Below are 14,380 nucleotides of genomic sequence, written 5' to 3'. Positions count from 1 at the left end.
TAATAAACCCTTCCATAAATGTGCTTAACGACTTATTGAGACCCGTCGCATATGTCACTGTCGGCTACCGGTATCTATGATAAACTGGGATACCCAGTTTGTAAAACAAATCAAATGCGACAGCTAGAATCAGGTCAGCTGTGGCAGTGTTGCCCAATTTTGTTTGATGAACAAAACAGAACGAATTATGAAGCAGCAAGCCGAGCGGAGCCCCGCAAGCGGGGCTCTTTGGGCAAGTTGAGGCCGAGATGAAGCGTGAGGCCTCGCTTCGCTTGGCGGGTTGGTCCAACTTAATTAGGCCGCCTCGCAACGCTCGACGGGAATAAAAATCCTTGCTCCTAATTAAATTAAACTACAAACTCTCTGTAAGCAATGTCTTTGGTGTACACACCGTTTCCGTCGAAGCAGGGTTCTCTGCCAAAAATAGTAATGTTCTGTCGAGCCGTACCTCGAGAAACCGCAGCGTAAAACTGTCCGTGTAAAATTACCGGCTTCGGGAGGTAAAGACCCAGTATCTGTGAAGACTGGCCTTGGTACCTGTTGATTGTCATCCTAAATGCCACCTGGACAGGAAACTGTTTCCTCCGCAGTTCGATTTGGAATCCTGAGCTCTTGCTAATCAGTGCAGTTTTTGGTATCAAGACTGTCGTGCCCGCGAAGCTCCCACCCATGATGACAGCCTCGATGCAGTTTCTTCTTAGAGATACCACGCGCAATCGTGTCCCGTTGCAGAGCCCTTACTTTGTGCTAATGTTTCGAATCAGCATCACTGGCGTACCGATCTTAAGACGAAGCTTGTGAGGAGGCATACCGCTGAGTGAAATTGTGCTCAGAAATTTAAGAGGGTAAAGATCGCTGCGTTCTTGCCGCTCAAGCTCGTCATCTCCCTCTAGGGTATCCACAGATCGGTATTCCTGCGCATCACCGGGCAGGATGTCAAGAATCGAATCGTTAATGGCTAGACGTCGGCGTTTTTGGGTGTGAGAATTATCCGCTCTGCGAAGTAATTGTCAGGCTGGTGTCCCTCGTTAAAATCCGCGTAGACAGAATCAATTAATCTCGAAAGTCTTGACATTCGGCCGACTTGTTCGTTGATATCTTCGGCCTCGTCGTCGCTATGCGGGGCACGGTTCAATAATATGTCCTGCGGAATCTTGACGAAATCCTTGTCTAGCCCGGGAGACGTGTCGTGTCTGCCATCTCCAATGCGCAGTATGTAATCCGCAAACGCTTGCATCTCTTCCGCTGTTTGGTCATTCTGTAGGTCTAAACTCTCATGTTCGTAGTAAGACGGAAGCACTCGAAGTGCCTCCATAATGTTGATTTCTTCAACGAAGCTGCTATAACCTCAGCAGGGCCCGCGCGAGGAATAACGGGAAGTGTCTGGCGAAAAACTCCCGATAGAAGCATCGTCACGCCACCGAAGGGCTTATCATTCTTGAGCAAATCTCGAAGCGTGCGATCAACAGCTTCATATTGGAAGCGGTGTGTCATAGGCGCCTCATCCCAAACAATAAGGCTTGTTCTCTTCAGCATCGCAGCTTCGGAAGAACGGACACCAAAGTTGCACGTAGAACTTTCATCGGGGCCCACGGGAGTCAGAACGTCGTATGGGCCGTGCGACCCCCGCTTAGAAATTGAGCTGCTATCCCGCTTCCGGCAACAGCCAGGAGCCCGTTCGTTTTCAGGTAGGACAAGAGAGGCGTAGCGACGTGCGAGGACGCCGAGCTCAATCTGCGTGAAAGGCACAGCCGCAGAGCCAGCGACAGTAGAATTTCCACGAATAGTCCGGACGGCTCTCTCGATCTGGCGTCTCTGGAGGCGAGAGCGAGCCGTATGGCGGTTGGCAACACGGAGGGTCTTAAGGCGAGGGTCCTCGTAGCCGGATGGCGTGCCGTACTTAGCCTCAAGGGCGCTCCATTTGTCTTGAGAGTCCATTGGCTGTAGTCGAGAGTATAGCAAATTGAGAGGCAGTAGATGCAAGTAGTAAAATTGCAAAGTGAGAGCCGCAGCCCGCCGTAACCTGAATGGAGTCAAAGGCTCGACATATATCCGGAGTTGCGTCATTTGCGTCCATTCCCTAATGTGTGCATAGAATGTATGACTTGTGTCAAGAAAAAGCGAAACGTATTTTTTATGTATAATTTAAAAACAAAATAAATGGTAATAATGAAAAAAGAATGGGAACAATCCTGTATCAAAGGTTTAGTCACTCTCGTAGGTCAAATAGATGATGCACTCATTCGCATTCTCCTCGTAAGTCTCTACGAACCATGGCTCTTCATCGTTTTCGCCGCCTTCGTCGCTGTCCTCCTCTTCGTCAGACCCAAACATTTCCTTAGCGAACAAATGTTTTTGTAGTCGGTCGATAGTAGCATACGCGGCCTTGAGCTCCTATAAAAGGTAGTCGAGTTCCTTATCAAGGCTACGATTGGTAGAAGCCATGTTTTTTATGGTGTCCAGTCGAATGGCTGCACGGGTGCGAGGAATCTTGAAAGGGCGATCGTTGCCGTCGGAGTCGGAGTCGTAACCGCGCCGTTTGATAGCCATGGTGCTAAAAGGCAAAATGTAAAGTGACAGGCTCGATTTAGTTTAAATTAGAGCGATCAACAATAGCTAATATAAATGCACAGTGAGCTATAATCAACACTCTGTAACAATTAGTAATGCCGACGATTGTTAGTGTTGAAATGAAAATTCCAGTCAGTTAAGCACGGGATCTGCGTGAAAGGAACGCTGGCCACATAAGTTAGTCGCCAAATTGGTCGAATATTTGGCTGTAAAAACAAAAAGAGGTCGTAATATCTGTATTTTCCAAAGAGCCGATAAGAGCCACAGCAACTATTAACGTAAGAAAGGCCAAAAACAAGGTGTGAGCGTATAGTATAGTAATAAATTTGAATCAATGTAGCGTGGAATATGCGTGGGGTCAATAATGGTTACATACGTTTGTCGTCAGTTTGGCCATTCATTTGGTTGTAAATACGAAAAGAGGTCCTACGACATGTATTTTCTAAAAAGCTGTTAGAGCTGCAACAAATTTTTAAGTAGAAAATTCGAAATGGTAAGCTTGTGAAAAAAATCCACAATAGTAAATTATGTGCAATAAAGAGTAATTTTTATAGATTTTTTATGATAGTAAATGAAACGAGCCATAAACATCTCAAAAAAATCATACAGTACCGATCGCTATCGTACTGGAAATGGTACCATTGAAGCGGCCATAATCATCGATATGTTGATACGCACATCGTTACGCACAGCCATCCGTGTGTTAAAGCACCCACAGACCTCTAATAGTTAGGGTTTTGCACAGAAGTGACATCGTCGCAGAGTGGCTGAAATCAATATTAGCCGATGCGTAGTCCGGAAAGACATGACATTTTTTAGGGGGCTACTAATATGAGCTTCTCTATAGTAAAACTCGAGGAGATGGACCTAGAATTATATATATGATCTGCCGGGTGATCGTTGTGTCAACGGTTTGCTCACGCCATCTGGTCGGAGGAGGGACAAATTCCTTTACCTAATATTTGTATGGCCTAAATCCCTGCGAAACCGATGTAAAGTCCACTATCTAGAGTGAGAAGGTCCAACAAGTGACGGCTCTTCACTATGAAGGTATTCATCATTTTGGCTCTTTCGTTTTATCGTTTCTTGGTTTCGCGAGCACGCAACGATGGCACGTTTTAACGTGTTTGAACAATCGAACACCTAACCATTTATAGAACAAACTGTGTGATCGGCATCACTGGCTGTGGGGCTTCTTGGATGGGAAGAACTTTAATAATACAAGGCACGTGTTGCTGCACCCGCCAGGGAGATGTGAGACGAGGCAAAAGTACCCGACCAACGCCCGACTGCACCAACGGGAACCCGACTAGTCAAAAGCCAGTTTGCCCACCCTTTTTCCGCGACAGCGTATATAGACGGATAAAGGTTTTCTTAGCCAAATCAAGCAAGCGCTTGTGTACCCGAGCATGCGAACTTCTACAAGTCTGAAAGAAAGTAAATGTGTATATTTAGTAAGGACACAAGCAAAGATATTTATAGCGCAGATACATCAGCAGCTTCTTGTCCATCCACCCGAGTGGTGGCGCACCTGTGAACTGTTGAAATGCAAGTAAATAAACAACCCGCAGTTGTAGCTGTCCAATTCAATCTCCATGTCAAATTCGTACGCTTGCACTTGAAACCTTTCTCCCGTGGTTGTTGCTAGTATCGGAATAAGTCATTCTGCTTCCACTCGAGCGCTGGTCAGATAGTTTGATTTCATTGGATCGTAGATATACACAATATGGCTTGCGATGTCGATCATAAGAGCACACCAATGGTTCGAGCTGCAGCTGATCGGTATGAGTACACATACCCCAGTAATTGTCGACAGAATGCTCTCGACAGTCTTAGCATCTATTGAAATCTTTCTTTCCACAGCCCACCCAAACAAATTTGGGGCTATCTACACCACTCGCGGATTGGTTTTTGGTATATTTTTTTCAAAACGAGGCTTAAGGTAGAACCGCTATGATTTCATCGTTCGACAAGATCTAATATCTCAAACTAACACAAATAAGTTATTAGTGAGAACTATTAGAAAACATAAGAATATGGTAGATGTCTTACCTAATTTGACTGTAGACGCGTGTTTCTTAGACCTTCCAGCAGTCTTCTACCTTCTTCCACGTTGAGCCACGGGTCGATCTCAGTCCCAAAATCAATAGTCGTACCCTAGACAGTAGCTTTGCTGATCTCAGCAATAGCATCTATCGCTCTGCGATAGTTCCTCATTACAGTCAGTGCTCCAGCTGTAAGCACACCAATAATTGGCACTTCAAGATGTATATCCACCTCTCGGAGACCGTTGTTCTTCCCTTGGACTTGTTGCTGCACTTGTGCAGCATATCTTTAGGAAAAATTCGCGACATATCTTAGCACCGTCTTCTTCGCTGATCGTTTGCTTTTTTGGTGGGCGATTGGCTGCTTGATTTGTTTTTTTCTCCAAAAAAAACAGCGGTATAATCGGAGTGTCGTCTCTGCAGATTTGAAAGTGTGATTTTCATGTAATAGGGCTGAGAGCACCGATAAATTTAGTTTCAGGTGATGCATGTTGGAATTATGGTGAACATGGAGATTTCGCGATTCTTCTTGGCTTTCTTTGCGGATACTTTCTGCTTTTGCCTACCACGCCGTCGGACTGGACTTGCAATTTCAAAATCATTCGTCGTTTCGACCGGCTCTGTAGTGCTGTGAGTGTTGATCAGCTGTACAACTGCGCTCGATGTTCCAGGCTCAGTCGGTTGCAGCTCGGTCTCAGTCGGGCACAGGTCGGGCACAATCGGGGTTGGTTTAGCTCAGTCGAGGGAAGTATTGGATTCGCCGGTGGTTCATCTGTCACAGTCGTCGGTTCTGGCAACGTAGTTGAGACTTCCTCGAGCTTCGGTGGCTCGAACTCAATCGGGAACTCGTCAGACTCAGTCGGGAGCTCGTCGGAATCAGGTGGGGGCTGGTCGGGCTCGGGTGGGAGCTCCTCAGGCTCAGGCGCGCGGGGGGGGGGGAGCATCAGATTGTAGCTTAGTCTGGACACACTGAGTGTCTGAAACAAGGCGATCAATTTCATGAAACTGTCGATGCTTGAAAAGTTCAGCGACAGTATTCAACACTCGAAGAGCATCTCGGTACTCACGCATTCACAGACTGCTCATTGTACTCGTGATGGTGTTTGTGACTTGGTTAGCCTCGCGGAGCTTGCGATTAGCATCCCAGGCCTTCGGCTCGGGGGTCTAACAATCCGTCGTTTGCGAAAAACCTTATTGGGTATCTCGGGAACTGTAAATGACGCTCGTAATGCTGACAGCAACCATCTCGAATGTACCTGAGCCGGGATTATAGCCTCCTTTTTCAATGCTTTGTACAAGTATAGCACGTGTCTACGAGGAAGCAACCGTGTGCTCATGAACATACACGAGCATCGCCAATTCCCTCTGTCCACACTGTACTCTTGATTAGGTTCGTCCAACGCATCGTCGTCGTGAGTCGTGTTTGTAATAAACATCACACCAGGAACTCCTTTGTAGAAACTGTCTGTAGCACGCCCAACTGCGTATGCGTACTGCTCAAAAATCATATCGCACGTGTGCTCGCTCATTAGATTTGATACGTACTGCATTTCTTTGTCGTATGAGGCATGGTGGATACCTTCAATCTTGAGCATTCGGTTTACGAAATCTTTTTCTGCGAGCGATGGGTAGTACATCAAGGACGCTATGGATTCGCCCAGCTGCATGAAAGAGCTCACGATGTATTCAATTTGCTTACACGAGGCTTCTAGACGATTGTTCGTGTTGTTTCCCAGCGTAACACCGTTTTGACGTTTGTAGGAGCACCATTTGTCCCTGCAATAATCCCAATCTCTTTTGAAATACGATTCGAAGGGATGCAGTCTCGCTTCTAGTAGATCCTCCTCCTCTTCATCTCCACGTTCAACCACATTGGGGATCAAGATACTACTCTGCCAGTTTCACGTACTTAAGTACCTATCTGAGGAGACGAGTACGGATTTAATCCGTGGCAGAAATAACAGTTGATAGACATCGTCGCCCTGTTGGTGTATGCAAAAAGCGAGAGAGAGTACAACAAGCCCGTCGTTACATGCACCAACTCATCACGGTGGGAGGCGTCGAGCGAGATAGTGCTCCAGCCGGGCACTCTGCAGACTCAGTCAGGCACACTACGGACTCACTCGGGCATGCTGCAGACTCAGTCGGGCATCGTGTAGAACATGTCGGGTGCGGTTCCAGGGAAAGCCGACTCCAGCACACTCATTTCGGTACACCGTCCACGCTAATTAGTCGTACCCTGACTAATTGTGGTGTAAAGATCAAAGCCCTTTATACTGGGATTTCAGCTGTCCATTGTGTAAAAACTTCCTGTCTAATTTTTAAACGAGCATACTGGAACAAAGAGCTCAATGAGATCTGCTCGAAACCGGTCTTTTTCTTTAGATTTGATCATTTTCGTCGAATATCCCGAATTTGTGATGTCACTAAAGTGCAAAACCACGACTAATTGCGAACTACGACTAATTAGTGTGAACGGTGTAAAGTCCTTGTCTATGATGGCACTGCAGCCCCTTCGTAGCAGGATTGTTCAATTTGAATTCTTCGATGGCTGCTTCCAGGGTTTCCTTCCGCTCATTCTGGACTAAGGCATGCTGCACGTACTGCCCTTTACCAAAGGTGTCATGAATCATGAATAAAATTCCTAGTACTGTACTCCGGTGCGTCTGTTCCGTGTGTATCATCGATAAGTAAGACCTCCGGAAAACGGTCGTACAATTACCGCATGTGTTTTGTCTGCATTGTTATGCAAATTGCGTTTTCTGAAACAACAAAGGGATAATTAGCAGTGTTATGAATAAATAACTAAACGATCATCGTTTACATTGCTTTGTTGTGCCTCTTCAAAAATTCTACCCACGTTGCCGTTTTATCCACAAAAATCCATCATTCACGCTTTCAAACGTTGAGCACTCGTTGTCGGTTGGGCTGATTGATTCTTTAGCTTTCGTACCAGATTGTGTACATCCCTTATCGTCGGAGTACAGTCGGAATTCTTAGTGATAAAGTGGTGAATGTTATTCTTTCCTGCACCGGCCTTTTGTAGAACCCCCACAGTTTGCAGAACACTCTCCCCAACTGCTGTTCGGCTAAGTGGATAGTTTTGATACGTTGCCGAATCTACCAAGTGAATATGGATCGTTCTCATCTTCGTAATACATACAGCAAACGTGTGAGCTGATTTATCCACCTCTCGAACGCAGGCATTAATCTAAAAGCCATTACGACGTTAGTATGCTTGTATTATCCGCCAGCGCCCGCCAGCACCCACTAGGACACACCGGCACCTGCCTGTACCCGCCTGTATCCGCCAGCACCCGCCAGTAGAAGACTTACCTGTGTAGGACACTCGATCGAGCGAGACGCTTGACGCGCTCTCGCCCTCCCCTTGCGGCTTTAACTTTCCGGCGTGGGTGCACATCTCTTGTTTGCTCGAAGTCTGAACAGGCTTGGTAGAGAAGCTCATATACTCAGCAGGCCAAAATATATATTACCTGGTACGTTTCCACTTGGTATGTGCGGATGTAAGTGTCGAACGCATCCAACGACTCGAACACGGTGCGGTCAGGAGGGGGAAGAGTCGAATGTTGGGGAAGAAGGTCTTCCGAGCGGCTGGATTTGTCTGAATGCTCCGTCGAACTCGACGTCGCGCCTAGCGCGAGCTCGCTTCTGTCCCTAACGCTGTTCTCGTCGTTTACGTTGTAATCGCTGTCACTGTCCGATTCAGGGGACGCATGTTTCCGCGCCGACCGTCGCATTCGCTCCACTGGGTTCATTGCTTCCGTCGATCAGGGGGGGGGAAGGGGGGGGGAATGCGTAGTGAATGGCTTTTAGCTTTTGTACACACGTATAAGTCGCTCGGAGGTCCGGAGAGATTTGTGATTAGAGCGTTCGTAGTGCGTCCATTTTTGCAAATCCTGAAGAGTCTCCTCAGGCGGGTGTTTGAACCACTCCCATTTTTCAGATTTTTTTTAAGTTTGGAGTTACTATTGTGAATTCCAGCCGTTTTGTCCTTTGCGATTCGCCATTATTACACCGCTCACTCTAATTAGTCATGCCATGCGTGCATCACTACCCCCTTTCAATAGAACACACATTGTGATGCCCTCACGACCTATCACATAAGCAACGCAGTTAATTCAAATCATCACTGCGTAGATCCTCATATTACATACCTGACACGACACTGCGGTATATGACGGACTGGGATCCAACGAAGTGCAGCGTCTAGCCATCGCCAAGATCAATAACGAAGTGGCTTTCGGCCAAGTTGTACTGCTGATCAGTGTGAAGCGTTCCTTTTTCAAACTGGCGCTTAAGCTCACCCATGTGCTTCGCTATAGATATTTCGATCTGAGCCTGTTTCTCGACGCTGACCTGCTTCTTGCCCTTGTGTCTCCTGTAGACGATGTTATAGCGCTCCAAAAAGTCTTGAACGCGACGAGGAGTCAGAAGACTCGTAAATGACTTGTTCTTGACAATGAAGCGAGAGTTGAAGCGCGGGTGCTCGCTATTCTCAATGAGGACGACGCCCATTTCAGCGACAGCTGGTTCGAGAGCTTGACACCAGCTCGCCGTAGGCTCTGAAACTCTGTCAGTAAAAGTGGATACAGCCACATCCAGTGCTCCGCTAGTTTGCTGCCCCTCCCATCCAGAGCGTTTACGACGAATTGATGTCGGATACGTTATCTTCCATTCGCATTCTTGAGCTTCTTAGGCTTGTAGCTGTGTCAACACGCCTCTTCCACCAGTCGTGAGCCTGGTTCATGTTTACCCTTCTATCCGAGGAGCGAAACAGCGAAGAAAGAAGTCGATAGTTCTACCATACATACCTTTAGAACCCCGGAGAGCTTGATCCAGCTCCATCCAGTCGGTACACCGTACACGATCGCAGAGACGAACGACCTGCTGAAGCTTGTGCGGCACTTCTTCTACCATGCCTGTTTTAAAGTGAGAAAACACTTGGAGGTTGCGAATGAAAAGTACAGTAACAGAATGCTGGTGCTGCTGTTGCCAGCATGCCTAATCTTGGTGTATGTTTAATTGTGGTGTATGACTAATTATGGTGTATGTACAGTATACTTTCTTATAAGTACGTGCATGACTATTTAAAGTCACACTATTTATTAGGGTGAACGGTGTAATTGGCGCGATCTACCCAAGAATCGGCTTTTCCTTCTAAGATGATATTCTAAATGAAAGGTATTTCCCAACGAGACGAGGGGGGTCAGAATTGACTTTTTTCTGGCCAGATATGACTGTTCTGCAGTAAGTAAAAATAACCACGCTTTTTGTCATTTGCCGAAGGCTTGGTCGTTTATGTACACAACTGCCGCATGTGACGGGTCAGGTGTAGACGGACCAGTTGCGTGTCTGGCTCTGATCGCCAGTGTTTTTCACTAAAATACCAAATCGTTGGCATTCCGTGAACTTCGCACGTAGCGTCGTGGAATGAAAGGCTTATTAATAGTGCGCAGGTACATGTACAGGTAACTTGGTAAGCTATGTGTGTGCTAGTGTAGCAAACAGTCACCAAAGGTTCGAGGTGGCCAGATGGAATGCGTGGGATTGCAGCCTGAGGCTCTAGCCTAGACTCTAGAGGCAGTTCTTGCGCATGCCACTTTTCGCATAGGGATCTCAGATCCGATCTGGGCCTGCGGATGGAGCCATCTTTCCAGCAAAGACTACAGTCAAAATTTGAGCGGCGGTTGCAATGCAACCGCCGTGCAACTTGCATTGCAAATGCAACGTGCATTGCGGTGTCATTGCCAATGACTCATTGGCAATGGCGCGCTGAGAAATCTGCGATTTATTTCAAATCGCTCCTGACAGTGGTGCTTGGATCCGGCTTCAAAACGCTTTTAGTAGTCGGCGACAGGTCGCCTCGAGCGGGAATTGGCTGGCGAAGCTCAAAAATGAATGATCGGTTTTCGTGGAAAATACTTTCACGTAGGTAATACTGTAGGTTCCGGCTCCTTGGCAAACTGGCCACCACTTCGGTAGGTATCAGTTGCGCGCTTGGTGGCGGCTACAGGCACTTTCGGACAGCATTGCTATTGCGTGGAAGACAATTTTTCAGCAATTTGCAGCAGTACAATCAAGGCATGGGCGAGACGCAGCTCGGACAAGTGGCACCAGCGAATAGCTGCAAGAATGAGGCAATCTCCACCCTCTGCAAGAAGCGCTCACTGCGACGGCGGATAGTGGACAGCCGCTGGTTATTCAACAATATCCACGTAGGCGAGGTACTCATCGACTGCCGCTCGACCGAACAGCACCATACTAATACGGTGCTGGGGGCCATCAATGTGCCACCACCGGAGGACAGCAAAAACAGCAGCTGCGACGAGTACATCGAAAAGTTAGGACTACCGTCTGCCAAGCGCTCGCTGCGAGACTTCCTTCTCTTCGCGGAAGAGGAAGACGTTGTGAACCCGGAGTCGTGGTTGCATAAGCTAGAGCAATTCTTCATTGACGAAGGACGAGCTGCCAGTATTAAAGTGCTCTGCGAGGGGTTTATGAAGTTTTACAAGCGCTACCCGTTCTACACTCCGGTGGGCATCGTTGACGACGGCGTGCTGCACAGCGGCGACCACCAGGTTTCGTATCCAAATGAAATTGTCGACAATTTTTTATTCCTCGGGAATATGTGGCAGGCCCAGTGCAAACAAGTATTCCAGGACCTTGGAATCACTCATGTGGTGAACGCGACCCGCAAGGTGGACAACGTCTTCGAGAAGGACGGAGTCAAGTACTTCAATGCCAAGCTGGATGACAAGCCTGACGCGAACATCACGCAGTTCTTCAATTCAACATACGAGTTCATCGCATTAGCTCAGCGCTCGACGACTGCGGACGGCAAACCCTGTCGGGTGCTAGTACACTGCACGCATGGAATCTCGCGATCAGCGACGCTAGTGATCGTGTACGTCATGCGAGCTTATCATTGGTCGTTGGCGCAGGCGTTCAACTTTGTGCGCTCAGGCCGCGGCGTAGTCGTCCCGAATGAAGGGTTCTTGCGTGCACTGCAGCGAGAGGAGAAGCGACTGCTCCACAACAAGTGCAGCGTGACAGAAGGCGAGCTTGACCTGTTGACGAGCGGCAGTCTGCCGAGCCAACCAGCAAGGTTGCAGAGGCGGACGTCTCCGTTGATAGAGCTGGCAGCAGAACCATCCAAGGACGGCCAGTGCTCTGTCATGTGATAAACGGATAGTGCTAAACCTCTTGTAAGATACTTTGAGCAGCGACAACCTCCTAGACTCGGAAGCGTAAGATAGTAGCGAATCTGACGCGAATCTCAATACGTGTACCGGTACCGGTAATGCATACACATGTTGAGGTCTGAAAAGGATGTGCTCTCTGTTGCTGGCAGCAACTTGCTGCAATCCATGGAAGCTGCACCGGTACAGAAATCATAAACTCTCTAATAGTATGAAGTACATGTTTTAATAAGCTTAGTACGGTACCAGAGAGCGCGGTTGGCGGCCACACTGACTCACAGGATGGTCAACATGACAACGTTGACGTTTCCACAATGTGTGGATGAAGACGATAGAGTCTGTGAGCGGGGCGGAAACGGGTTTCCAAAAACCCACACCCGAGGAGGATTCCGACAAGAGTCGCTCTCTCGAACAAACAAGCCGTGCAGCAAACTCGTTCAAATGCATGTGCTGCGCACTGTATTACATTTTATACTGGCGGAGTGATTGCCACCAACTTGGTGGTCTCAAGCGTGTGCCCGGCACACTTGGCAAGAGTCCCTTTAACCTATGTACTGAGTACAGTATTGTACATTGTTGGAGGGATGATTTGCGCAGAGTTGTTAGGGCAGTACAGTACGGAGTGAGGACAAAAGTAGAGTGGTCTAGGCGGCCATAGTGGAGAGGAAGTCTTGAGTGTAGAAGGAGAAGACGCTTGTGGTGGACTTGGTAAAAGAAGAAGTGATGAATTATAGAGTCTGGTGTTCTGGTGGGGGAGTTACTCTCCACCAACCAGTCCAGTTATGTACGATTTCTCTATATGAAATAGTACAGTTATATTCCACTAGATAGTTATCATCATGCTTACTTCGACAGCCTCCCACATCGAGGAATGTGTATGATGCTCTATCTGTCGGATAGTATTTAATGTACCACGGGTGGCTGTTTGTAACAGTCCTGTACGTACATGAGCATTTACAAGAAGTAGATCTTGTTTTGATATTGATGATCTTTTTCCTTTGACTTTCATTGTCAGATTTGTCACCTTGTGCCGTTTTGCTTTGGCAATAACTGTGCTGATTTCTTGTTTTCATTGTTATTTTGGCTACTCAGGAAAACCTTAGAGGATTAAACCTGTTCACCGTAGTGATTGTTGTTGCTATCGTTTTAGTTATATGAATTTGTAGCAGCTACTTCAGGGAAACCTTTAATTTTAAGGATCAAAACCTGTTCGCTGAATTGTTGCTGTTATCGTTTTAGCTTTACGAATTTGTAGAAGCTACCTCAGGAAAACCTTTAATTTTAAGGATCAAAACCTGTTCGCTCTGTTGTTGGCTACTCAGGAAACCTTTGAGGATACACCTGATCACCGTATTTATCTTTATATATTTTGTGTAAGCGTTTTAGCTTTGTTCATTTCTTAAACTGCCATTGTTTTGCTCTTTCATATGTGGATATTTCTTCACAATGTGTGGTTTGTTTTTTGTTTTTCCGCTGCTGAGGTCTTATAGAATTGCCTCCCAATTTCATGAAATGGTTGATATAGGTGCTGCAGTCATTTTCAATTTGTTCTGACTATTGTTATTGAGAGCTTATAGTTTTCAAATATTTTTGAAGAAAGGCTACAGCTTTTAAAAGCATAAATAACATCAAACAGTGTCATCGGTAGCGTACGCATCATATTTGCAGTAAGTGTGCAGGCTCTCGTCGTTGGGGTTATTTTTCTCCCTAGAGGCTCATCGAGTTGTTTCTCGTTTGGAAGTTTATAATTTTATTTTTACTTCGCAAGCGCTAGCGATAGATTTTGCTAACTATCGAATTCATTGTAGATGGAATTGATGCAGTAAAACTATAGTTTGCTTTCTGTAGACAGAGGCTTCTGTAGGCTTGTCTTGTAGTCATAAAGTGTTGAATTTTTTTTCTTATTCTTTTGGTACTGTTATGCTGGAAATGTTTGAGACTTTTGCCAGCGACAATAAATGTTAAAGTTTGGCGAATGCATGAATAGTTTTTGCCGTTGATGCCTCCCAGTTTCATACATTTCATTAAGTATTTCTCTCTCAACGTTTGGGGTATATATATTTATTTTTTTTCTCGTACAAACAAGGCAGCCTTTGTATAATTTGCAATTTTGTTTTTGCATCTTGCAAATTGCATGTATGATTTTATTCATAAATTTCTTTTGTGAATGTGGCATAAATATGTTTTGAGCAGCTAGGTAGCAACGCTTGCACCAAAGCAATATTAGGAGCACACTTCACTCACATTTTATCTAGCTCACAGCTTTGGGGTAATTTTCTCCCTGGTGGCTCTTCGGATTGTATTCCGGATTTTATTATACTTCGAAGTAGTGAGAAGCATGCACACTATTTAGTCAATTGACAGAGACATTGCTCATGCAAAAAAGTGTTATTGCTTCGTAAGGCTCAATACGCAGTGCGTATGGTACGGAGTCCAGGGAGATTCTCCTCTGGCTCAATACGCAGTGCGTATGGTACGGAGTCCAGGGAGATTCTCCTCTGGCTCAATACGCAGTGCGTATGGTACGGAGTCCAGGGAGATTTT

At 46.5% G+C, this 14,380-nt stretch overlaps 1 protein-coding gene across 1 annotated transcript; it reads left to right on the top strand.

Annotated features, from left to right (window-relative positions):
• Window positions 1-10,621: 10,621 nt before the first annotated feature.
• On the top strand, window positions 10,622-11,818 carry PITG_01849 (dual specificity phosphatase, putative; the record flags this gene model as incomplete). The annotated part of the gene is made up of 1 exon (XM_002908405.1): window positions 10,622-11,818. The coding sequence occupies one exon, from the start codon at window positions 10,721-10,723 to the stop codon at window positions 11,816-11,818; it is 1,098 nt and encodes a 365-aa protein (XP_002908451.1).
• Between the last annotated feature and the right edge of the window lie 2,562 nt (window positions 11,819-14,380).

The sequence above is a fragment of the Phytophthora infestans genome, genomic scaffold (genome assembly GCF_000142945.1).
Source record: "Phytophthora infestans T30-4 supercont1.2 genomic scaffold, whole genome shotgun sequence".
Taxonomy (NCBI): Eukaryota; Oomycota; class Peronosporomycetes; order Peronosporales; family Peronosporaceae; genus Phytophthora; species Phytophthora infestans.
Note: the sequence above shows the minus strand (reverse complement) of the source record. Positions and strands in the feature narration are given on the sequence as shown.